Here is a 25,961-nt window from a genome sequence, read left to right on the forward strand (position 1 = left end):
ATTGCAGGGCTGGCATTAGGGTGAGGGAAGTGAGGCACACTCACCTCGTGTGCAAAATTTAAGGCAATGTCAAAAAATTTAGTAACCAAGATAAATAATGTTAGTATATTTTTAAAAATCAAAATGAATGCAAAACCTCACAACGAATGAAATATCAAAATCCAACAGAGGATCCAATAGAGGCACGCTAAGATATATTGGGGCCTGAAGCAAAGGGAAAACTATTAGTTGCTATTATGTTTGTAGGGATTTTTTTGCCAGTTTTAAAAATACATGTATCATAAAGTTTACTATCTCAACCACTTGCCAGTGTACAGTTTGGTGGTGTTAAGTACATTCATAACGTTGTACAACCACCACAACTGTTCATCTCTAGAACTCCTTTCCTCTTGTAAAACTGAAACTCTGTACCCATGAAAAAATAACCCCCCATTCCTGCCTTCCCCCGGTCCTGGCACCCACCATTCTACTTTCCTTCTCTATGAATGTGACTGCTCTAAGTGCCTCAGATGTGTGGGTCCATGGAGTCTTTGTATTTTCGCGACTGGCTTATTTCACTTAGCATCATGTCTTCAAGGTTTATCCATGTGTAGCATGTGGCAGAATCTCCTTCCTTTTAAAGGTTGTATATATTCCACACTTTGTTTATTCATTCATTTATTGATGAATGGTTACATCTGCCTTTTGGCTATTATGAATAATGCTGCTATGAACGTGGGTGTACAAATCTCTCTCCCAGCCTCTGTTTTTTCTTATTTTGGGTGTATACCCAGAAATGGAACTGGCAAATCATATGGTGAATTTTTTTTTTTTTTTTTTTTGAGATGGGGTCTCTTTCTGTCACCAGCATGGAGTGCAGCGGCACGATCTCGGCTCCCTGCAACCTCCACTTCCCAGGTTCAAGCGATTATCCTGCCTCAGCCCCCTGAGTAGCTGGGACTACAGGCGCATGCCACCACGCCCAACTAATTTTTGTGTTTTTAGTAGAGACGGGGTTTCACCATGTTGGCCAGGATGGTCTCAATCTCTCTTGATCTCAGGTGATCAGCCCGCCTCAGACTCTCAGAGTGCTGGGATTACAGGTGTGAGCCACTGCAACCAGCCTCATAAGGTGAATCTATTTTTATTTTATTTTATTTATTTATTTATTTAGAGATGGAGTTTTGCTCTTGTTGCCCAGGCTGGAGTGGCAATGGCATGATCTCGGTTCACTGCAACCTCTGCCTCCTGGGTTCAAGCAATTCTGCCTCAGCCACCCAAGTAACTGGGATTACAGGCATGTGCCACCACACCTGGCTAATTTTGTATTTTTAGTACAGATGGGGTTTCACCCCCCTCTGTTGGGACCAGGCTGGTCCTGAACTCCCGACCTCAGATGATCTGCCAGCCTCGGCCTCCCAAAGTGCTGGGATTACAGGCGTGAGCCACTGCGCCTGGCCCCTTTTTTTTTTTCTTTTTTTGAGATGGAGTCTCACTCGGTAGCCCAGGCTGGAGTGCAGTGGCTTGATCTCAGCTCACTGCAATCTCTGCCTCCCGGGTTCAAGCGATTCTTCTGCCTCAGTCTCACGAGAAGCTGGGAGTATAGGCACCCGCAACCATGCCCGGCTAATTTAGTAGAGATGGGGTTTCACCATGTTGGCCAGGCTGGTCTTGGACTCCTGACCTCAGGAGATCCGCCCACGTAGGCCTCCCGAAGTGCTGGGATTATAGGCATGAGCTGCTGCACTCGGCCTACATTTAATATTTTGAGGAACAGTTTTCCACAGCAGCCGTACCACTTTACATTCCCACCAACAGTGCACAGGTGGTCCACCTTTCTCTACATCTTTGTGAACTCTTGTTATTTTCTGGGTTTTGTTTTGTTTGAGATGGGGTCTCGCTCTGTCACCCAGGCTGGAGTGTAGTGGTGCAATCTCGGCTCTGCAACCTCCGCGTCCCAGGTTCAAGCAATTCTCCTGTCTCAGCCGCCCAAATAGCTGGGACTACAGCTTCACACCACCACGCCTGGCTAATTTTTTTTTTTTTTTTTTTAAATTGAGACGGAGTTTCACTCTTGTTGCCCAAGCTGGAGTGCAATGGTGCGATCTTGGCTCACTGCAACCTCCGCCTCTGGGTTCAAGCATTTCCTCTGCCTCAGCTTCCCAAGTAGCTGGGATTATAGGCATGTGCCACCACATCTGGTTAATTTTGTATTTTTGGTAGAGACGGGGTTTTTCCATGTTGGTCAGGCTGGTCTCAAACTCCCGACCTCAAGTGATCCACCCGCCTCGGTCTCCCAAAGTGCTGGGATTACAGGCATGAGCCACCGCACCTGGCCTATTTTTCTTTTTTAATAGTAGTATCTCTTGGTAGTTTTTATTTGCATTTTCCTACTGCTTAGTGATGTTGAGAATCTTTTCCTGTGCTTATTGGCCATCTGTATATCTTCTTTGGAGAAACGCCTGTTCACACCCTTTGCCCATTTTTGAATTATTTTAATGTTGTTGTTGAGTCTTAGAAGTTCTCTATATATTCTGGAGAATAATTCCTTATCAGAGACAGGATTTGCAAATTTTTTCCCCACTCTGTGGGATGCCTTTTAAACTCGTTTTATGTATTTTTTTTTTTTTTTTTTTGAGACGGAGTCTCACTCTGTCTCCCAGGCTGGAGTGCAGTGGCCGGATCTCAGCTCACTGCAAGCTCCGCCTCCCGGGTTTACGCCATTCTCCTGCCTCAGCCTCCCGAGTAGCTGGGACTGTAGGCGCCCGCCACCTTGCCCGGCTAGGTTTTTTTTGTATTTTTTAGTAGAGACGGGGTTTCACCTTGTTCGCCAGAATGGTCTCGATCTCCTGACCTCGTGATCCGCCCGTCTCGGCCTCCCAAAGTGCTGGGATTACAGGCTTGAGCCACCGCGCCACGCCTGTTTTATATATTTTTAATGGTTATTTTTTTTCCAGAACATTAAATAGTTGAAAAAACTTGAAAAAGTAGGTATGTTAAAACTCACATTATTTTAAGTTTAAATATTTTATTTATAACTTAAACAGAATTTTTTTTTTTTTTTTTTTTTTTGAGACGGAGTCTCACTCTGTCACCCAGGCTGGAGTGCAGTGATGCAATCTCAGCTCACTGCAAGGTCTGCTGCCCGGGCTCACACCATTCTCTTGCCTCAACCTCCTGAGTAGCTGGGACTACAGGCACCTGCCACCACGCCCGGCTAATTTTTTTTGTAGTTTTAGTAGAGACGGGGTTTCACCATGTTAACCAGGATGGTCTCGATCTCCTGACCTCATGATCCAACCACTTTGGCCTCCCAAAGTGCTGGGATTACAGGCGTGAGCCACCACACCCAGCCTTTTTTTTCTTTTTTCTTTTTGAGATGGAGTTTCACCCGTGTTGCCCAGGCTGGAGTGCAATGGTGCAATCTTGGCTCACCGCAACTTCCGCCTCCTGGGTTCAAGCGATTCTCCTGCCTCAGCCTTCCGAGTAACTGGGATTATAGGCATGTGCCTCCGCACCTGTCTAATTTTGTATTTTTAGTAGAGACGGAGTTTTTCCATGTTAGTCAGGCTAGTCTTGAACTTCCAACCTCAGGTGATCCGCCTGCCTCACCTCCCAAAGTGCTGAGATTGCAGGTGTGAGCCACTGTGCCCAGCCAGAATTTCTTATAATTCTATTTTCCTGGGTTTAATGGAGACAAAAATAACCAATAATATTTTCAAAATCTGCTTCTTGAAAAAATAATTATTAAAAGTTTTCGGCCGGGCGCGGTGGCTCAAGCCTGTAATCCCAGCACTTTGGGAGGCCGAGGCGGGTGGATCACGAGGTCAGGAGATCGAGACCATCCCTGGCTAACATGGTGAAACCCTGTCTCTACTAAAAATACAAAAAACTAGCCAGGCGAGGTGGCGGGCGCCTGTAGTCCCAGCTACTCAGAGGCTAAGTCAGGAGAATGGCGTGAACCCAGGAGGTGGAGCTTGCAGTGAGCCGAGATCGCGCCACTGCACTCCAGCCTGGATAACAGAGCGAGACTCCGTCTCAAAAAAAAAAAAAAAAAAAAAAAAAAAAAAAAAAGTTTTCATTAAGGCTGGGCATGGTAGCTTTTGAGTGTAATCCTAGCATTTTGGGAGGCAAAGGGGGAAGAATCACCTGAGGTCAGGAGTTCGAGACCAGCCTGGCCAACATGGTGAAACCCCATCTCTACTAAAAACACAAAAATTAGCTGGGTGTGGTGGCACATCCCTGTAGTCCCAGCTACTCGTGAGGCTGAGGCAGGAGAACTGCTGGAGCTGGGAGGCAGAGGTTGCACTGAGATTGTGCCACTGGGCGACAGAGCGAGACTCTGTCTCAAAAAAAAAAATTTTTTTTTTCATTGGAACACGTATATAGGGGCACATATTTTTCCTGGAGCCAGTGTGAGTTTGGAGGAGGAGAGGAGTGTGGCTCGGGTCCCCATGAGGCATAGGTTATGTCTCCATTATCTGACAAAACCAAGGCTACAAGGTGAGGGGCTCAGTGACATGGGTTGGGGTCTGAGCGGTTGACCAAGCACAGGCAATGCCCCCACCAAGCCCGTATTGCAAAGGGGTGTTGGATGGGCTGAATTTGCAGGACCTGTAGTGCTTGGGAGAGATGCCCAGGAGGCTGACTGATACTCAGTGCTGGACAGAAAGCTAAGTGTAGGCGGCATCCTCAATGTCCAGGTGGTGGGGAGCTGTGAGCCTGTGGGAGGCTGGAGAGGGGAGCATGAGGGCACCCAGGCCTGAACACAGGAAGAACACTGGATGGGGTTGGGAGGCCAGCGCACATGTGGGCAGTGATATTGGTGCTGCTCAGAAGACTGGGCATGGCGGGGGGATCTGGCCAGTGGTGCAAGACCCCTGCTGGGTGCTGTTGGCCTGGCTGAGCCAGGGCTGTTCATCTCTACTAAGGACCCGCTCCCCAGTTTGCTAGAGTGAGGTGGGATGCAGGTAGTGACAGAGGGAGGTAGTGGGCATGGGATAGGAGGCCTTGAGGAGCTGGAAGTGTTAGGCTTGAGAGGGAGGAAGCTGTCAGGAGAGGTGACTTAGTGGGGCCTTCTGCATAGCCACCTTGTCTTGGCAGAAAGGTAATGTGCTCCCCAGCCTTCCTGGGCAAGGGACAGAAGAGCCCCAACAACATGCAGGGGCTGGACTCCAGATGGTCCCATCCACATATGCTTCTGACCCTGGGGTCTGGGATTCAGGGTCGGTACTCACAGATTCTGTGAGTTGGGGACACTGCCTGGCCTCAAACTGCCCTGTCCATGGCCAGCAAGTGCAGAGAGGCCCTGAGTCTCCCAGCCTGAAACCTGCTTAGCCCTGCTCACCACACCAGTGTAATTACACCCTAAGGAGCAGGATCAATGGGTACCTGATGCCTGATTCATAGTCCAGTGCAGAGGATCAGAGAGCACTGGCCCAGAGTCAGCACAGTGGCCACACCCCAGTCTTGTAAGTGGGGGGCATTTACTGTGGTCACCTCAGCCACCACCATCCCTACCTGACCTACAACCTCAAGGTGCCCCTGAGGGCCCCCACAGCCTTCAGCTCTGGCTCTGGCGTGACTAACCTGGCCCGGCCACCAACCAGAGATTAGACAAGCCTGGTGGACAGTTAATGCCGCTGACGTCAGGGCCTGGCCGGGTGGCCAGTAGGGGTTTGGGCCCTCCCCACAGGCAGTAGCACAGTCCATGTGACCAGGGCTCATTAAGCCGCTTCATTGGCCAGAGAAGCTGGGGGCCAGATCTCAGGAGAGAGAGGGTAGGCACGTCAGGGCTGTGGGGATGAGGCCTTAGCCATGAGGTCACCAGTTCTGGGGACCCAGGCCAGGGAAGGGCTGGATAAGAGGGTTGCCTATGGGTCCCCTCCATACTTCTACACTCTGTGTTGTGGCAATAAAGCCCTGTTCATGCCCAAAGAGTAGCCTCCCAGGCACCAAACTGAGCAGAGCATAGTCAGCAGCTGAGGTGTAGTAATAGACCTTGAGGTATAGGGGTGAGAACCACCTTCTCCTGAGGATTTCAAACTCCCGATCATGAGCCCAGAAGGAGCGTGCTGCCCTGCACGCAGCCCTCCGCCCACCAGGGCTAGCCTGACGCCCAGGCTCCTATTCCCTCCAGCCGAGCTCCTTTCTCCATCCACGGTGCCCTTTCCCTCCCCACCCTGGCTTGTGCCTTCTTCCCCTTGGCAGAGCAAGTCCGTGGGTTGCTTCGCCATCAGGCTCTCCTTGATTTGCGCCCTCCAACCTTGCAGGCGCTTTCACTTCTAGACCACCTGGAGATAGTGCTTGGAGACACTAGGGCTGGGGCTGTGTGGGTGGGGTGACAAGAGCAGCAAGAGCAGTCATTGTTGGACTAGCTGGCTCTTCACGGTGACTCAAGCAGGGTTCTCAGAGGTGATCTATGAGGGTGATGAAGGACAAGTAGGAGTCTGCCAAGGAGGTGGGACAGGGTAGGGAAACTTCAGCCCTGGGAAGTACGAGGGCAGAGGCACAGGAGCATGAAAGCTAGCAAGTTCTGCGAAGAGTAGGAACATGTACAGCGAGGCCAGCCAGGCCTGGGAGAGGTGGAGAGGCCTGCTGGGAGCAGGTGGGGAGATATGAGTGAGACCAGCCAGGTGTGGGGGCAGGAGCTGCAGGGGGTCTGAGGAGTCAGGGGACACAGATACTGGGCTCTGGAAGGGCTGGGTTGGAGGCAAAGATGGGGCATTGCTGTTGGAGATGGTCTTGGGGCACTGTGTGGACAGCATGTTAACAGAGGTGGTGGCATGGTGAAAACAGGCGGCCTAGCTAGTGGCTAAGAGTTAATTACTAGAAAGGAAGGAGGAGAGCCAAGGGCTATCGGTGCCCTGGAAGGAGGATGTGAGTGGTCCCTGAGCTCTGCTGCACAGGTCTGGCAGTCTTTCAGGCCTGGGTTTAAGTTTGCGGAGATGGGGCAGTGGAGGTGGAGGCTGGGCTGAAGCCTGGGATAAAGCTTCCCCCATCCTCCATCCCAAGAGGCCGCCTGCAACCCTGCGGTTGCTCGGATGGACATTCCCTCCAGCCTCTGGGAGAAGGCGACCAGCAGCTCTCAGAGCCACATCCTAGCTGTCCAGCTGTCCGGCCACCACTGGCTGGGCCGGGAGATTCGGCAGGTGGCGGGAAAGGCCTCCGAGCTGTGTTTGCCCTGGCTAGGGCCCAGGCCTAGCAACAACAAACAGTCAGCCCCTCCCCCAGCCTGGCCACAACTGGTCTGACCCAGGGACCCCACATCATACGCGCCTCTGGGCCTCCCACAGCAGCCCAGCCCAGCCAGCCCCTGCTTCCTCCAGTCTAGATTGAGGACCCCAACACCCATCTCCCAGGTGACCTTGAGCCAGCCCTGGCCCCTCATGAACTGCCAGTGAGAGCCACCAGCCCTTTGCAGACAGCTCCTGTGAACATCCAGGGTGTCTGCAGGTGAGAGGTTGAGAGGTGGGAGGCAGGCCTGAGACCCTCCTCAGCGCCTCTTCTACATGGCTCTGTCCTATGGCAGAACCATGCCCTTTTGGAGGGTGGGAGTCAAAGTGAGCTCTGATCTAGGGATGATATCGGCTCCAGACCAGGAGTGAAAGGCAGCCCTTTCCCATTTTCCAGTCACCAGCAAGGCAGAAGTTCGAGTGGCTTGAGGTTTTCAGGGGTTGCCACCATCCCAATGCTTTTCTCTCTAGCCCTGCCTGCCAGAGCTGAGCCCACTACCCCGTCTCACAGCTTCCCCTCTGCCCATTCCCCTCAGGAAAAAAGATAGCCATTTCCATGTGACAGAGGGAAACTGAGGTACGCCAGGTTGGCTGTGGTGGTTCTGTGAGTCAGCAGGAGAGAATCCTGGAGTCCTGACTCCCAGCCCAGGGCAAGGGAGGGTCGGGTATGTCCTCTGAGGGCATTCCTCCAGCACTGGGAAGCAGGGCAGGCATGACACAGAGAAGACTAGCTTGGATAGGAACAGCAGAGGCCATGAGATTAATCGGATCAGAGCCAGTGACCGAGAAGCAAGGGGCACAGCTGTTCTGAGAACCCCCCCAGTTCACCCCAAAGGTCAGCATCTCCCCCAGCTTCCTACTGGCAGAACCTGGGACCTTAACACCTACCACCCGCCTCTGAGCACCAAGGCCTTGTGTGGAAAGCAGGCAGGGGTGGGGCAGGAACCCCCAGCCAAGAACGGGGCCATCCTAAAACCCCTGTCTGTCCCCAGGGCACCAAGTCCCAGCCCCCTTCTTGTGGACAGGCTGACAGCTGTCTCCTACACCTTCTAAATAAGGATGGGGGTCATGGTTGGGGGGGCCCCAGGTGAGGCTCAAGCAAGCCAAGCCTTACTCCTTACCTGACCTCGCTGCCTCTGTCCTCTCTGTTCCAGCCTCAGCCTCCTCTTAATATCTAAGGTGGAGACAGAATTGATACAAGAAGCCCTCCCACCCTCGCCCCCACCCCACCCTTGGTTGGGAAGGGGGAGGCAGATAGAAGAGGTATTTTGTTGCCTGAGTGTCGCCTGGAAGTCCCTCATTCAAGTATCCCTCACTGAGGCTATGCATTGCCAGTCCTCTTGACTGAAGCTCGCCTTCTGGCTTTGAGGGGTGTGGGCAGAGCGTTTCAGGGGTTAAAGTGACACCCACAGACCTCAGAGAGAATCTGCTTCGGACTGAAGCATTCCCCGCACAAGACTCAACGGAGCCCCTCCGGCAGCTCTGCTCTCCCACCTAGGGGCTCCTTAACACTCAGGCCGCCCCTTTGCTCCCGGCCTGCCCCGGCCCCAGCCATTCCCCGACCAGCCCCTCCTCCCGCGGGCAGCCAGGGATTGGCGGGCCGGGGGCGGGCCGGGGGCGGGGCCGGGCGCCCTTCATCCCCACCGTCGCTGTTGTCGCTGTTGCAGCCCTGAGTTCAGCTGGGAGCAGAGCGGACCGCACCGGCCCGAGCGGAGCGCCGCGCGTGCCCAGCCGCGAGGCCAGGTACCGCTTCGGGTGTTCATCCTGCCGCACAGGGGAATCGGGTGGGCCGAGCGCTACTGTCCACCCTCCTTGTCCATAGCTGGGCTCTGGGCAGCTCTCCTCTCGCGTCCTGACCCGGGCAGGCGCCCCAGCCTCCGGCGAGCCAAAGCCCCGCGCGCTCCAGGCGCCGGTCTTGGGGACCTGCCAGTTGGGACTCAGCGCCGAGCTTGAGCAGGGCGCTGGAGGTACCGGGAGGGACACGTCGTCGCCTTGGGGCCTCTCGGCATGGCCGGGAGGTGCAGCAGGAGGTCGGCGGGCACCCGGGGCTGGGACCACAGGACGCCTTGTTGGAGGCTCGGGCGGCACGCCCCAGGCTTTCTGAGGCAGGGCCCGTGGGGCAGGCTGGAGAGGGCCCGGGGGGAGGACCCAAGAGGAGCCTGGAGCAGTCCCTGGAGCGCTGCCCCGACGGGCGCCTGACAGGCAGAGCAGCCCGGCTGGCACGATGGGAATCCGGGTATATTTATCTCGGCTGCTTTGGACAAGGGCTTGAGGGCAGATCGGGCCGGGCCGCCTGAGGGGCCGCGGGGTACATGCTGGTCCCAGAGTCGGTGCCATTTGCAGAGGAGCCAGCAGGCACAGAGGACGCAGGGCGCGCGTGGCTCCCTGACCTGTGGCCGGGGCGCCGTGCGAGCTCCTCCCAACCTGGAGCTGGGTAGGGTATAAGTCAGAGCCGGCGCAGCGCACTGCGGAGAGAAGGAACCAAGACTTGGTTTGCAAGAGCCCGCCCCCGCCCGGTTGGCCCCTTCGATTGGCCACATCGAATGCGTGCATTTGTTTACACCCGGGCAGGGGGAGGCCAGGGGCGGGACCTGCGGGGACCCGCCCTTTTCCCCCCACAGGGACCTGAGTCCTGAGTCCAGGTATGGGCTCCCAAACAGGTCTGAGAAAGGCTAAGTCAAAGGCTCTTGAGCCCTGAGGAGCACCATGGAAGACATCCCCACTCATGCCCATCCTTCCTTCAGCCTGCCAACCCTGTCCTTTCTTCCATAACCCACTCGGGGCACAGACCTGCCCCTGGAAAATGCCCTTGGACCTTTCACCTCTTCCTGTTCTGTAAAAGGTCTGGGATGGGGCTCATTTCCTTTTGGAAAGGAAGCAAATCCCTCAGGGCTCTCAGTCTGGGGGATAAAAAGCTAAAGAGACCCAAGGATGGTTCGATTTTGAATGGGGGATATTAGGCACAGCCAGGGTACCCTTCCTGCAAGAAGCATCACTGGTGGGAGGGATCAGGACTGGAAGATGCCAAGCCTGGCCCGTCTCTGAGAGGGCTGGAATGACTGAAACCAGAAATGGGAATCTGATTTCTTGACATTGGGAGCAGGGAGCCGAATCTCTGGGGAGGGTGGGAGTGTGTATCTCAGAATTTTGCTCTGCCTGGGCCCATGGGACCCATGTCTTCGCTGGCCTCTCAAGTCACTCTTCGTTGTGTGCTGGTTCTTTTGGCCCATGTCACAAATGGTCCCCACACCAGTCCAGGGCTCCAAGTTGCCAGATCATGACAACTGGTTGCTCCTGCTCTTGTGCCATTGCCCTAGCAAGTAGCCTTGAAGCCCTGGACAGATGGAGAAACTGAGGCACAACAAGACTGGCTGGGTGGTTCATGGTCTCTGGGTTGAGTCAGGGAAGGATTTTAAGCTGAACTGGACACACCCTGGAAGTCTGGGTTGGGTGTGAGGACAAGCATCCAGTTTGAGAGGGAAACATATTTGGAGGGGAGTGGTGCAGGTGGGCCACCAGGGAGGTGCAGTTTTGGCATCTCTGTGAACAGAAAGCTGAGGTGGAATGTGCAGTCTATGCTATAGTAGAATTGGGACTCAGGGGGAGGATGTTCTAGTGTAGACATGGCCAGGGGCCAGGCCTCAGTTGGAGCAGGTAAGAGGGCTTGCCCAGGGCCTCAACTGCATTCCATTAATTTATTTTTATTTGTTTCATTTTTTGAGATGGGGTCTCACTCTGTTGCCCAGGCTGGAGTGCAGTGGCACAATCTAGTCTCACTGCAGCCGCCGCCTCCCAGGCTCAAGCAATTCTCCCATCTCAGCCTTCTGAGTAGCCAGGACCGAAAGGTGCGCAACACGAAGCCTGGATAATTTTTTTGTATTTTTGGTAGAGGCAGAGTTTCATCATGTTGCCCAGACTGGTCTCGGACTCCTGAGCTCAAGCAGTCTGCCTGCGTTGGCCTCCCAAAGTGCTGGAATTACAAGTGTGAGCCACCGTGCCTGGCCATTCCATTCATTTAACATTTGCTGAGCACCTACTGTGTGCCCTGTGTAATCTTGTCTAGTGGGCGAAGGGTAGGCCTTTGACTCTAGGTAGTAGGACAGACATAGGAGAACAGGGTGGGGCTCTAGAGGACCAGGCGGGGCTTCTGGGGGCCAAAGGGAAGGACCAGCTGCTGGGCAGGAGGGGCTTTCCGGCCAGTGGCCTGGGGTGGCTTGGTTTTGAATTTCCGCTCTGCGGGCCACGTCCTGTACACAGCCTCTCAGCCGGCACGTCTGCACACGTGCATGGCTGCTGAGAATGGGGGTCACTCCAACTGACCATCATCTCCACATGTATTTTCCATTGCTCAGGTAGACAAGTCCTGGGTGCTGGACCAGGGATCTCTGAGCTTTCCAGTTGGGCCTGGCCTTGTGGCCCTAGTGGGCTCAGCCCCACCCTCTGGGTGTCATAGCACCTGGCTGGTAGGGGCATAACCTGCTCTGTGGAGACCTGGAGGCACAGCAGCAGTCTTTTTGTGGGGTCCTCCAGGGTTCTGCCTGGCCATCTTGGCAGTGTCCGTTGGGCCTACTGCCCCCTCACCTGGGATCCCTGGCTCCCTCTCCCCTTCTCGCTCTTTCTGGGGCTTTTTCCTCAATTGTCTCTTTTTTTTTTTTTTTTTGAGATAGGGTCTCTCTCTGTTACCCAGGCTGGCATGCAGTGGCATGATCTTGGCTCACCGCAGCCTCTGCCTCCGGGATCAAACAATTCTCCTGCCTCAGCCTCCCAAGCAGCTGGGATTACGGGCACCTGCCACCATGCCTGGATAATTTTTGTATTTTTAGTAGAGATGGGGTTTCACCATGTTGGCCAGGCTGGTCTCGAACTCCTGGGCTCAGGTGATCTGCCCGTCTCAGCCTCCCAAAGTGCTGAGATTACAGGCGTGAGCCACCACGCCCGGCCTTACAACCATCTCTTGCTGTCTCGTTGTCTGTCTCTTCCTCCATTTGGCTGTCTCTGACTGGGCGCTCACTCTGTTTCTCACCTCCCTGGTTGTCTCTGTCACTCTCTGTCTCCCTGTCTAAATGTCTGTCCGCTATCTGCATGTGATTTTTGTCTGTTTTTCTGTCTGTGTCCCTCTGTGTGTATCTGCATTTCCCTGTCTCCCTGGGCCTCTGCATCTCTGTCTGTCTGTCTGTCTCTCTGTATGGATCAGTATGCATGGACGCATGGAGCTAATGACTGTTTTCTCTCCCTGCTCTCTCCCTGTCTATCTCTCTTCCCTCCCTCTTCCTCTTCTTCCTGATGTTGGATGTTGCCCCTCCTCCAGGCCGACCTTGACTTTAGCCCCCCATTGGACTCTCTGATGAGTCCTGAACTGCCCGAGGCCTGTGTTTCAGCTTTCTTTGGGGCCAGAAGTCCGGCTGTCCAAATATTTGGCCGCCTCCAGGGGATTCCGGGTCAGCAGGGAGGAGAATGGGCTGGCTGGCGCAGGGTCTCCCCTGCCCCTGGGGGGCCACAGTCACGTGATGTCCTGTCTTTTGCCTCAGCTGGGCCTCGGGCTGCACGTCCTTCTCAGCAGACTGGCAATGGGGGAGGTGGGGGCTGCTGTTGCTGTAGCCCACTCGTGAACCAAGAGCTTCTGGCTGCAACTTCTACGGGTGGCAGCCTGAGCAAGGAGGGTCCAGGGCTGGGTGGGAAGGGAGGCTGAGGTGCCTAAGATTAGGCCCAGCTACAAGCATCTGTTAGAAAATGTACCCGGCCACAGGAAAGTCTACCTTCCGGCCCCAGCTGGGTCTCTCAGATCCTCCTAGACACCTCCGGATGCCCAGAACACACAGCCACAGACCCTAGATCCCAAGGCCAGGGAACTGGGGGTTGAGGATTAACGTAGCCAGTAGTTCAGTTCTCTGGGCCATCTGCCTTCCCCTGAATGTGCCCCCTCCTGCATGTCACTTCCTCGGTATTAGCCCAGTGTTGGTCACACACTGGCCACTTGCATTGTTGTGTTGTTGATGAGGAGGACGTGGCAGAGGGAGGACTAGAATCTACTGGGGTCAAAATCTGGAAACGTGGGTCTGGAGGAGGGTAAGAGGTGTCTTTTCCCTGTTCTAACATCCTCCTCCCACTTGCTTTGTCCCTAGACCCCTGACCCCAGCAATCAGCTACCACTAATTCCTGTGGCTGTGCCTTGAGAACATACAGTCCAAATGTCTCCACTGGATCTGGTTTACCCTCTTACTAACACCTTGTCCTAGGAGGGGGCATCTTCCCTCTGAAGCCTGGAGGAGCAGGTGGACAGAGGGGTAGCTGTCCAGATGGGTACCAGACTTAGAAGGGGGGCACCCTGTCTCAGTCAAGGAGGGGAGTGGTAAAAATGAGCTGAGCTAGAATTGGGGGCAGCCCTCATCCCTGAGCCCCCAGGAATAATCATGAAGGACCCTCAAGCCAGGCCAACTGTCTCTCTCCTGAGATCTTGGCGGAGGTCAGGAAGCCTGGGCCTTAGCAGTAAGCTCCAGAGGGTCTGTGCCTCCGCTGGTACAAGTGACCACCAAGGAAAAAAGAGTGTGAAGGCCTCCCTGTCACCAGCTCACTACTGCAGACCCATACCCACTTATGTTCCTGAGCATGGGGAAGGAAAGCAAGACTCAGAGTCCTGGGGACTCCAAGGACCTTGATCCCTGGGCAGAGAGCTGTGCTTCCTGTAGCCGCTTGCATCAGCTGCCCTGAGGTGGCCTGGATTCCTGGGGCTCAAAATCTTTAATTAGCCAAACTCAACACCTGCCGAGGTGTGACTGATGAATTCTCACCAGGTGATGTTTGCGTGGGCGGGCGTTACCTGCTGCACCATCCCTGTGGCTCCTGGCCCCTCCTGGCCCTTATCTCCCAGGAAAGCAAAACAGGTCCCAGGACAATGGCCTGGGCCGTTGATCTACTGCCCGGGCTCACACTACATCCATGACATGCCATTCTGATGACCTGCCCAAGGCCACTATGATCTCCCCACCCTAGCGCCTGGCCACTCTCTGGGCACCCATGGCCTGCCCTGGGGATGAAGGCTTTGGGGAGGCTCCTCACTCATCCCAAACTTTGACCAAGCCTCATGGGACCCCTAGAGGATAGGGGTACACTGAGGTCCTGAGTTGGGGAGTACGCTGCCCCTAGCCACACAGTGAGGCAGGGCCAAGCCCAGCACCAGAAGGTCTGCTCTGGGCTTTCAACACAGGAGATCAGGCTCTGCTGGGATCCTTTCTCATGCAGGGGCCCTTCCCTGAGTTTACCCTGACTCCCGGATACAAAGGAGCCTGGGAGGCCACAGGCCTGAGGGGTAGGAGCTGTCAAAAATGGGCTGGTAGCTTCAGGGAATGGCTGGGGGCTCCATGCCAGGCCAGTGCTAATCCTCACCCTGGTCCCCAGCCCCCAGCCCTCCTCCCTGCCCTGGACCAAAGTCCATACTCCTGGACCTGGCCTTTACAGCTCTATCAGGTTTGTCTGTCGCCACAGAACCTTCCTTCAGCCCTCACAGTCTGCCTTGTACTGCACCTCAGGGCCTCTGCCTATGCTGTGCTCTCTGCCTGGTGCACTGTTTCCTGTTTGACATCCCAGGGTGCCTACTGGAATTTTAGGACTGGCTTTGTTACCTCCTCCAGGAAGTCTTCCTTGATTCCCCCATCCTCTTTTTTTTTTTTTTTTTGAGATGGAGTTTGGCTCTTGTTGGCCAGGCTAGAATGCAATGGCACAATCTCGGCTCACTGCAACCTCCACCTCCCAGGTTCAAGCGATTCTCCTGCCTCAGCCTCCCAAGTAGCTGGGATTACAGGCATGTGCCACCACGCCGGGCTAATTTTGTATTTTTAGTAGAGACGGGGTTTTTCCATGTTGGTCAGGCTGGTCTTGAACTCCTGACCTCAGGTGATCCTGCTCTCCTCGGCCTCCCAAAGTGCTGGGATTACAGGCATGAGCCACTGCGCCCGGCACCCCCATCCTCTTTTTTGAGACACAGCACTGTGTGGCTCACACTGAGTTGCAGCAGGAGCTACAGGGTAGTGATGAGGGTGCTATTTGGGGGGGTTGTCTCTTTCAGACTGGAGGTCACTTGAGGAGAGATATTCTAAATCCTTTCTGGGATCTCGGGCCAGCCCAAGACCCAGCAATGACTGGTCATGATTGAGTAATAGCCACCAGGCCCCAAAGGTCTAGGCCCAGCTCCTGCAGGGGGGATGGGGAACCTGGAACTCAGACCTCAGACACCTCCCACTGCCCATGACACAGACTGTGGTCTCCCTGGAGGCAGTGCCTGGCTGCTACGGAAGAATATTAGGGCAGAGAAGTGTGTTTTGTCCAGGCTGCCAGCTCAGCACACTCTGAGGGCCTGTCCCAGCCTGCCCAGGACAGGGGGCCGAGAGAGGGCACCCCCAACTGAGTGCAGGGCGGACTCTGGAGTAGCTCTGGACGCCAGCACCGGCACCTCCATACCCAGGTGGGACCCTTGGAGGGATGCTGATGGCAAGGCTTAGGGCAGGGGCATGAGGACAGGTGGACCTAGGCAACTCTGGGGTCAGGGGAGAGGGCTCAAGAAGAGATGCTAACATTGTTAGAGTTCTGAGTAGGTGGGGCTGGGAGGAGAGGAGGTAAGATGCTGGCATCAGAAGGAGAGGCAAGTTTGAGGGATGCAAGAGTGCCATGTGTGGGGTCTCCAGGGTCCAGGTGCCAGAATCTGAACTCCGGCCTGGGGCTGCCTGGGGCAGTACAGGGAGGGAGTCCTCTGACCAGAGAGGCCAGAGGCTGCTGTGACCTCTGCAGCCTCCGGGGGCACCAGGCCTGAGGCCTGAGCCCAGCCTCTCCTGTTCACCCCTAGCCCTGAGTGCTACATTTGAGTCCCCCAGTGCTCCAGATTCAAGGGCAGACCTGAGACCATCAGGGGCTGGAGTGGGGATGGGGGGTTCAGGGCAGAATTCAGGGTTCCCCAGCAAAGAGGGTGCCGTGGCTTTAGGACCAGGCTCTGGCTGTCCTGCCTGGCAGTACTGTGCCACTCACTGGTCTCCACTCTGGCCTCAGCTCTCCTGCTGGCCAGGCTGGCCTTCAGGGTGTCCTTACAGAACCTGGGGGCACTATGCCCAGTCACCTCTGGGTATGAAGCAGGCAATTCCTGGATCCAGTGATGGGAGAGGGGCCAGTGAGTTATCTGGGCAGTGAGCAGGGATGGTGGGGAAGGGGGAGCTGGTTCCTTTGAGGCCTAACGGGGGTTCCCTGCCTGGCAGCAGAGGAGAGGCTTGGAAGAAAACATGGCCCTGAGGCCAGGACTGTGTGGAGGGTGAGGCATGTGTGGCACAGAGAACCGGCCCTGGAGCACCCTTTTCCTGGAAGGCCCCCTGAGGGCCCTTTGCTGCAGCCAGGCGGGAAGGGCCCAGGTGTCCAGCTACCCAGCACCGCCTCAGGCATCCTGGCTCCGGGGAGGGGGGACAGCCTCTGCGCCTGCCGTTCCCAGCGCCAGCTCTCAGCCCACAGAGGGCTCTTTGTTCTGGCTGCCAGCAGTGCCCGCCGGGCGGCTGGGAACAGGGCCCACAGCCCTCACCCTCTCCTGAGGCCTCCAGCCGTCGGGCAGTGCCATTCTAGATTGGACAGGAGGCCCCTGGACACAGGGTCAGTGCAGGAAACCATCTCCCAGTACTGATGTCAAGGAGGGGAAGTCTATCCCGGGTACATACCCAGAGTGAAGTCTGGGGACCTGGGACTGAGCATCTGGGGATGCTGGTGCCACTGGGCTCTGAACTTGGGTCATCCAGATGATCCTTACTTCACAGATGGGGAAACCGAGACCCCAAAGGCTTGCCTGGATGGGTGTGCGTGTAAGAAATGCATTATGTGCTGGCTAGGGTGTCCCATCAGAACATGCTGGGAACTCAGGTGTCCGAGCTGGATCCCCCCAACGGCAGATCCCAGGGAGGCAGCAGGCAGAGCTGCATGTGCGGGTATGTCCCGAGTGGCCATCTGGGAGGTGTGCTATGGCTGCAGGCCTCGGGTAGGAGGCTGGGCCATAGGCCCAAGTAATGGGGCTAACCAGAGGGACCGGCTGCTCTGCAGACATCTGACTGTTGGTGTGAGACCGGTGCTCCTGGTGGTGTGCCCTGAGCCATGGAGGTGCCTTTGCAGACAGAGATGGTGGAGCTGGTGCCCAATGGCAAACACTCAGAGGGGCTGCTCCCAGTCATCACCCCTATGGCAGGCAACCAGAGGTGAGTACAAGAGGGACCCAGTGCTGGCTCAAGACAGGGCAGGGCAGGGGTACAGAGCAAAGGGCTGGAGCTGAGCCACCCACCCTGACCTGTGCCTACAGGGTCGAGGACCCCACAAGGAGCTGTATTGAGGGCAAGAGCTTCCTACAGAAAAGTCCCAGCAAGGAGCCACACTTCACCGACGTGAGCGGGGCAGCAACGGGTTGTTGGGGGACACTGTGGGGAACTTGGATGCAGTAATGAGGTGGTCTCTGGCAGCAGTGGGAGGCTGAGGGACAGTCAGGGGGCATGCCGTGATGCCCCTGTCCCTTGCTGACTCCTCCCACCCTTCCCCATCCCATTCTGGTGCCTGCAGTTCGAGGGGAAGACATCATTTGGGATGTCAGTGTTCAACCTCAGCAATGCCATCATGGGCAGCGGCATCCTCGGACTCGCCTATGCCATGGCCAATACGGGCATTATCCTTTTCCTGTGAGTGCCCTCAGAGAACCTTCTAAAGATAGGGGCCCTAAGCAAGTCACCAATCATGACCTCCCAGGACCTGCCAGTTCCCTGTCCTAGCACCCAGGCTGCAGTGGGTGGGCACTTCTTACACTAACAAACCATGCCTGAAAAAAACATCCACAGCCAAACAAATATACCTCACTGCCCAGCAAACCGACTGAGGTCACAACACAGGCCAGTCTTACAGGCCAGAGACTGTCCTTCTGCCACCTTACACATGATGGCCAAGCCCCATGGCCAGGCTTTGTGTGGGCACACGTGTCCTTTGCCTGGGGCTCTGCCCTGAAGCCAGAATGGAACACATGTTTGTTTCAAGGACTCGAGAGGAGGAGGTGCTCAGAGGGCAGTCATAGGGACACTCTTGACTCAGAGGGCCCCTTCTGGGGTGTGTCCCACCCTGGATCAAACGGGGTGGTGTTCATCACCCCTGGGACCTGCTGAGCTTGCATCCATACCTGTTGGAAGTCCAGACACCCAGGTCACAGACCCTTCACCCCCAGGCCTCTCAGAGCCCCTCACCCTCTGCCAGCTAGGGTAGCCCCCAGTGGCCTTTTTCTTCCATCTTCCCATGTGTCCCCAGGTTCCTGTTGACGGCTGTCGCCTTGCTCTCCAGCTACTCCATCCACCTGCTACTCAAGTCCTCAGGGGTCGTGGGTGAGCTTCACACCAGCCTGGAATGGGCGGGAGCTGGTGGGTAAACTGGGGCCAGTTCCTGACTTCTTGACCCTGCTGCCGCAGGCATCCGTGCCTATGAGCAGCTGGGCTACCGTGCCTTTGGGACCCCAGGAAAGCTGGCAGCAGCCCTGGCCATCACGCTCCAGAACATCGGAGGTGAGAGCAGTGGGCAGGGGCAGGCAGTAGGCAAGCAGACGGCCCCGAAAGCTGGCCGGTTGGGCTGACCCCAGCGCCTGCTCACCCCTCTCCCCACAGCCATGTCCAGCTACCTGTACATCATCAAGTCTGAGCTGCCACTTGTCATACAGACCTTCCTGAACCTGGAGGAGAAAACCTCGTGAGCCCTGGAGTGGGGAGGGGAGGAGAGGGGTGCTGTACAATGAGGAGGGGTGGGGTAGGGGGCTGGGTGAGGGTGGGGGTGCCAGGCTGGGCTAGTGGGAGAGACAAGACAAAGCAGACAAGAAGCTGGTGGAGGTGGGAGAGTTGCCAGCAGAGCCAGCATTCAGTTCACACTCACTTGGGAAGCACCTAGGGGACCCCCCTCCAGAAGGGGCATGTGGGGCTAGGGGCAGGGTGCAGCTGAGAAAGCTGGGCCCCTCCTCACCCCGAACCCAGCCTGTGAGCATGGGAGGCTCAAGCTTAGCTCTAAGCACCTGCTATTCCTGACCATGGGGTTGCCCCCCCACCAAGAGATTAAGCCCAGGTGTCCCAGTTGCCTATCACTTTAGCCAGCATTGACTGGACTTCAAACGTGTTTTGTGGGACAGAGGGGACACAGTCAGGCCCTGCTCTTGTCAGCCCAGCCGAGCAAGCAGAGGGGCTGGGAGGTTGAGAGTAGCTCCGGCAAGAGGGAGAGCCGGAATTCTGACCCTAGGGCCCTGGGCCTTTCCCAAGGAGTTGACCTCCGGGCTTGCCTTTGAGGACGGTCCTAGCCCTTATCCCCTTGTTTCCCCATGCCCCATATCCATTCCTGGTGGGTTAGAGGAGGGAGCAGGATGAGGCAATGCCAAGATGCCAGAAGGAACCGCAAGGAGTACAGGTTATTGCAAGTGCCTGAAACCCCCATGGAAAACACCACCTTCCTCTAGAACCAGGTCCCTTCCTCCCACCCACCTCCATCCAAAGGCTGGACCCAGACCTGTGTGTCCTGAGAAAAGCAACAGCAGTGCCTATAATAGAGAGGGTCCTGAGCATGAGCTGTGTGCCAGGCTGGAACCTTAGTTCTCACGTCACCCTGAAGGAGAGTACTGAGGGCACGCCCTTTTTTTTTTTTCTTTTTTTTTTTTTTTTTTTTTTTTTCTTTTTTGAGACGGAGTCTTGCTTTGTTGCCCAGGCTGGAGTACAGTGGCGCAATCTCGGCTCACTGCAACCTCTGCCTCCTGGGTTCATGTGATTCTCCTGCCTCAGCCTCCTGAGTAGCTGGGATTATAGGCTTGTGCCACCATGCCCGGCTAATTTTTTTTGTATTTTTAGTAGAGACAGGATTTCACCATGTTGGTCAGGCTGGTCTCAAACTCCTGACCTGATGATCCACCCACCTTGGCCTCCCAAAGTGCTGGGATTACAGGCGTGAGGAAGCACGCCCGGCCGGGCACGCCCATTTTGCAGATGGGGAAAGTGAGACTCAGAGCTGTGTACAAACATTCTTCAGATGTCACTCACTGGCACCACTGGTAACTCCAGCAGAGGGAGGCAGGGGCCCCATCTCAGGCTGAATGGATTCTGACCCTGGCTCCCGATTCCTGTCCCTGCAGGGACTGGTACATGAATGGGAACTACCTGGTGATCCTTGTTTCTGTCATCATCATTCTGCCCCTGGCACTGATGCGGCAGCTTGGTGAGTGTGGAAGGGTCAGAGCCTTGGAAGGGATGTCGGAGGCGTATACCATGGGAGGGGCCCCAGGTCTCAGAGTGCCCCCTCCACTTTGCAGGCTACCTGGGCTACTCCAGCGGCTTCTCTCTTAGCTGCATGATGTTCTTCCTAATTGCAGTGAGTCATCTTCCATGTTGGCTGAGAAAGCGGGCAGCGGGTCTCCCGGGGGAGTTCCCTGTCATCAGGAGGGGGCACGTGTCTCTGGGAAGCCTGGGCCAGAAGGCAGCTCTGCCAGTCCTGATCTAGATGTGGCTTCATGGTAACTTCCCAGGCAGCTCAGCCTGGCTCTGACACCCTCATCTCTCCCTACTCCAGGTCATCTACAAAAAGTTCCATGTGCCCTGCCCACTGCCCCCCAACTTCAACAACACCACAGGCAACTTCAGCCACATGGAGGTCGTGAAGGAGAAGGTGCAGCTGCAGATCGAGCCTGAGGCTGCAGCCTTTTGCACTCCCAGTTACTTCACGCTCAACTCACAGGTTCTGACAGGTCAGGGTGGGGCGGGGGCCCAGTGAGAGTGGGGGACTGCCTTGACAGCCTCATGCTTCCCCAGACAGCATACACCATCCCCATCATGGCCTTCGCCTTCGTCTGCCATCCCGAGGTGCTGCCCATCTATACCGAGCTCAAGGAGTAGGTATCTGTGGCTGGCAGCGGTGGGGGGGCTGCCCTGAGCTGGTTTGGGGAGAATGGATGTGGTCCTGAATGTGGAGAGGGGAGTGACAGGAGCCAAGTCACTTTATCTAAGATCTCCGGGGCAGCCATGAGAGGCGATTATGAGCAAGAAGGAGACTCCCTCAGCTGCTGAATGGTGAAAGTGTGGTGCCAGAGAGGGCTTGGGGCACATGGGGGTCTCCCAATGTTACCCAGCTTGTCACCAACACCCGTCCCCCACTTCCCCACAGCCCCTCCAAGAAGAAGATGCAGCACATCTCCAACCTGTCCATCACCGTCATGTACATCATGTACTTCCTGGCTGCCCTCTTTGGCTACCTCACCTTCTATGGTATGGTGGCACTGGTGGGCAGAGGCCTAGGCCAGGCTGGGGGGAAGGGGCTGGTTGTGGCCATGGTGCCCTCCATACCGAGGCATGTGGTGCCTGGCTGTTCCTTGCTGCTGTGGAGGTGAGTCTGCATGCCAATCCCCACAGTGTTGGGGTCCCCCAGGCAGCTCAGATCCCACCTCCTTCCCGGGGCCACCTGCTGACCACCCTCCCTGCCTGCCACAGATGGGGTGGAGTCAGAGCTGCTGCACACCTACAGCAAAGTGGACCCATTTGACGTGCTGATCCTGTGTGTGCGTGTAGCCGTGCTGACAGCAGTCACGCTCACAGTGCCCATCGTTCTGTTCCCGGTGAGCTGGTGGGCAGGTGGCCAGACCAGTGGCGGGAGGGGCTGATGGGGCCAACAGGCTGATTATTCTTCCCACCTGTCCCCCAGGTGCGCCGCGCCATCCAGCAGATGCTGTTTCCGAACCAGGAGTTCAGCTGGCTGCGGCATGTGCTTATTGCTGTTGGCCTGCTCACTTGTATCAACCTGCTGGTCATCTTTGCCCCCAACATCCTGGGCATCTTTGGGGTCATCGGTGAGGGTCTGGCCCTGCTGTGGAAGCAGGGTATTGCCCCAGAGGAATTCACCTCTGCAAATCCTGGCAGATTCCTGAGCTTACACCCTACATTAAGTGGAGTGGCCATGTGCACAGTTTGGCCTCCCATCTGAGCTTTTGTCCATAGGCTATTCTAATCCCTTTTCGGGGCTCAGAGTCACTGAGTCAGTCCCCCATGCTGGAGGACAGGGGTGGACCCCAGGGATCAGAGGCCTCCTCAAAGGATCTCACTGGGTCTTGTCCACATTTCACATGTGAGGAAACTAAAGTTCAGAGTGATTAAAGGAGCAGCGGGGCCACACAGCTGGTGAATAGGAGCCTTGGGCTTGATTCAGCCCCAGGATCACTGCACTCCAAGTTTGGCGCTCCATCCACTGCCACATTCCAGATGGGGCTCTCAGCTGGTAGAGCAGACAATTCTGAAATATCTTTGGGGTGACCCAACTCAGAGGACTAATAAACTCTGCCAGGACTGACAGACAGACCTGGGGGCTGAGTATCATGGATATCATTGACAGCACTCTTCGTTCTCTATGTCCGAAATCTAACTCGAAATGAATTAAGCAGAAAGGAATTCACTGGCTCAAATAACAGAGAAGCCTTCAAGTATAGCTGTAGCCTGGAGCCCAATACCCTTAAGCCCTCATCTCTCTCCATCTCTTGACTTGCCTTTCCTCATTGCTAGCTTCATTGGCTGACATTCTCCTGATACCGACATCACCAGCCTTCTATCCTCATGGATAGAGAACAAGGGGGAGAGGCTGATGGGCTAGAATCAGGCAGCGCTCTCCAGTGGTCTCAACGTGAAACTCCCTCAATAAGGAGTGTTTGATCTCATTGAAAAGTCCACCCCCGAATCTTAGTCAGTAGGAGGATATGAGCCAGCAGTGGCCATGTCTTGTTCTTTGCAGGTGCCACATCTGCCCCATGCCTCATCTTCATCTTCCCTGCCATCTTCTACTTCCGAATCATGCCCACGGAGAAGGAGCCTGCGAGATCCACCCCCAAAATCCTGGTGCGAGGGGCCTGGAGGCCGGTGGGCTGGTATGGGGCTAAGGGAACTGCCCTGACCTTGGACCTGACCCTGACTTCTGATCTCACAGGCCCTATGTTTTGCTGTGCTTGGCTTCTTGCTGATGACCATGAGCTTGAGCTTCATCATCATTGACTGGGCCTCAGGGACCAGCCGGCACGGAGGAAACCACTAGGGTGACCCTCATGCTGTTCTGTCTACTCACCCTAGCAGCCCTGCCCAGACTCTTCAGCCCCTGCTCCGACTCTTCAGCCCCTGCTCCCATCCAGTGGCCAGTCGGGGGAGAAGAAAGACGCGATTAACACTGTGGCATTCAGCCAGGCCCCATGTCCTCTCTGTGGAAGGTTTTTGTTCAAGAGCCAGGACCAAGGCCCTTGGGCCACTATCCTGCTAGGCTCCAGAGCAGCAGGGGCTTCTTGAACTGGGAGCAGGGTGGGGCTGTCGCCTTAGATCCCACCCAAGCCCCTCATTCCCTCCTTGCACAGATGCGTACACTAGGGCCCAGCAGCTGCCTCCTGAGGAGATACAGCCTGTAGAAACATACAGAGCTGGAATCGGCCTAGAGCCATTCCCCTACCCTGCTGCTAGGCCACGGTCTGTGCCCTGGGGCCTCATCTCCCCAGCCCACTTGTTTTTCCCCCTTTTATTCCCTAGGCCCTTTTCAGACACTTGGGCCCTTGGATACTCTTCTCCCACCCCCCTTCACAGGATGGCACCCTCCCATACCCCATAGCTGGGACCAGCAGGTTCTGCTGAGGGTAGGGCTGGTGTAGCTATCCCCAAGAGACCCCTGCCCTGTCCCTTCACCAGTCCTGGGGAGGCTGGGACTCCCCCTGCCACAAGCCTGGGCCACAGCTCACATTCCACTGCTGGGAGAAGAGACAGGCCGAGGCCCAGAGTGGCCTGCCCCCGGGAGCCAAAGACCCCAGTGGCCACACTGGGACAGGGTGGGGAGGCTGGCAGCCCTCTTTTATAAATATTATACATAAGACCAGCTGTGTTTTCTATTCTTGGTCTCCATGGTCCCTGGATTCCTGGAAAGTGAGGTAGGGGCCAGAACATGGATGGTGATGGAGGGCTCCCGTCTCTTTGTCTGGGATGAGGGTGGGGACAGGGCAAGTCCCCCACCCCCCCACCCCCTGCCTCCCAAACTAACCAGTGGCACACTCAGACCCAGCTCTGGGCCTGGGCCAGGCTCAGCACAGACCTGCTTTCTCACGGGGTGAGGTGGGGAGGAATTAATGAGGCCCCAGGAAGTGGGACAGAGAGAGGCCTCCGGAAGGAGGCAACGTGAGGTGCATCCCCAGCAGCTTCAGGGAGGGTCTGAGCTGGGGGCAGCTGAGCCCTGAGGGAGCCCCAGGAAGGGCCCCCTTCCCTCCCCTAGCTCCCAGGCTGCCATGTCAACTCTCTGTCAATGCCCTGAGTCTGGGGACAAAAGTCCAGGAATCCTGTGCCCTGTTGGGCTGATCTTTTTATTAACAGTAAAATCCACTGTGAATAAAGTGGGTTAGTAGTCCCTGTGTGGGGGGACCCAAATGGCAAAGGGAGGCGGGAGTCCAAGGTAGGGCAGGGGCTGCAAGGAAGCAGGACAGCCCCAGGTGTCCTGGCCCCGGTGGGACTGGGAAGCTGCCCACTGCCTTGAGCAGGTCTGAACCAGCTGAGACCCAGTGGGATAGAGCTGCCCAGGCCTTGGCACCAAACCCTCATTAAGAGAGACCCTGCACCAGGCTAGGCCGCCGGGGAAAGGGCAGCAGGAAAGATCCAGTTTGAATTTGCAAGGCAGCTGCCAGCTCGGGAAAATCCTGAAGAAAGAACTTCCTCAAGCCGATGGCTGCTAGGCCCACAGCAGTGCCAGCTCAGCAGAGGGGAGCTTCCTGAGTCCTGTTCCCATCAGGCCCAGGCATCTGACTCCAAGCTGGGGACTCACCCAGCAGCCCTGTGGCCCCAGGAAAGAGCTGGACACTGGCCTAGAGGTGGATGCAGCACAGGGTGTTCTGATGAGAGGGGCTGCCCTCTAGAGGTCTCGATGGGGCCATAACCCTGCCTGGAACCCTCGGTTCCTGGGCAGTGGGGGGCAATGAAGGGCAAGTCCATCCCGCAGGCAGACCTGGGGGTCTTTTCTTGTACTCCCTCCATCCAAAGAAGGCTGCAGGTCAGAGCAGCAGCAGGACACCACGTCTGGCTCAGGCCCCGCAGACCAGGGGAATGTGCTAAAGGCAGCACCCTCTGCGCACACACATACACACAACTGGTGTGGGGAAGGACCCTGGGCCCTGGCCCAAGAGGCCATCTCTGCTTGCCCAGTCAGGCCTCCTCCAGCCTGACCATGGGCAGCAGGCTCCAGCAAGGAGGAGGCAGGTAACGTGGCCACTACACTAGATTCAAGAGCCAAGTGTCCACATGACCGTTTGAAAATGAGTATCGCCAGGCGTGGTGGTTCACGCCTGTAATCCCAGCACTTTGGGAGGCCGAGATGGGTGGATCACGAAGTCAGGAAATCAAGACCATCCTGGCTAAAACGGTGAAACCCCGTCTCTATTAAAAATACAAAAAATTAGCTGGGCGTGGTGGCGGTCCCAGCTACACGGAAGGCTGAGGCAGGAGAATGGCGTGAACCCGGGAGTCGGAACTTGCAGTGAGTTGAGATAGCGCCACTGCACTCCAGCCTGGGTGACAGAGCAAGACTCCGTCTCAAAAAAAAAAAAAAAAAATTAAAAGATTAAAAAAAAAAAGAAAATGAGTATCCGTTGTCCCTGGCTGTCAAATTCCAGACACTTGGCCTCCATGGTCTGCAGGCCCTCAGGCATCATTAAGCATTTGTGTATGCGTTGAAAACTTTCCC

General features: G+C 56.0%; 1 protein-coding gene across 1 annotated transcript; it reads left to right on the plus strand.

Annotated features, from left to right (window-relative positions):
- Positions 1-8,852: 8,852 nt before the first annotated feature.
- Positions 8,853-24,110, plus strand: SLC38A3 (solute carrier family 38 member 3). Its single transcript, XM_050780864.1, has 16 exons — positions 8,853-8,957; positions 17,277-17,428; positions 17,530-17,611; positions 17,784-17,899; positions 18,513-18,586; positions 18,671-18,763; positions 18,863-18,944; positions 20,362-20,444; positions 20,539-20,597; positions 20,796-20,960; positions 21,035-21,114; positions 21,387-21,487; positions 21,710-21,834; positions 21,921-22,065; positions 22,998-23,101; positions 23,190-24,110. Exons 2-16 carry the CDS (start codon positions 17,328-17,330, stop codon positions 23,292-23,294), a joined length of 1,515 nt encoding a protein of 504 aa, XP_050636821.1. The 5' UTR covers positions 8,853-8,957; positions 17,277-17,327; the 3' UTR covers positions 23,295-24,110.
- The last annotated feature ends 1,851 nt before the right edge of the window (positions 24,111-25,961 follow it).

The sequence above is a fragment of the Macaca thibetana genome, chromosome 2, assembly GCF_024542745.1.
Source record: "Macaca thibetana thibetana isolate TM-01 chromosome 2, ASM2454274v1, whole genome shotgun sequence".
NCBI lineage: Eukaryota > Metazoa > Chordata > Mammalia > Primates > Cercopithecidae > Macaca > Macaca thibetana.

Coding starts and splice junctions, on each gene's coding strand:
- SLC38A3 (XM_050780864.1), top strand. CDS start 17,328: ATGGAGGTGCCTTTGCAGACAGAGATGGTGGAGCTGGTGCCCAATGGC. Junction 17,429..17,529: donor CCTATGGCAGGCAACCAGAG/GTGAGTACAAGA, acceptor CTGTGCCTACAG/GGTCGAGGACCCCACAAGGA. Junction 21,115..21,386: donor ATCTATACCGAGCTCAAGGA/GTAGGTATCTGT, acceptor ACTTCCCCACAG/CCCCTCCAAGAAGAAGATGC.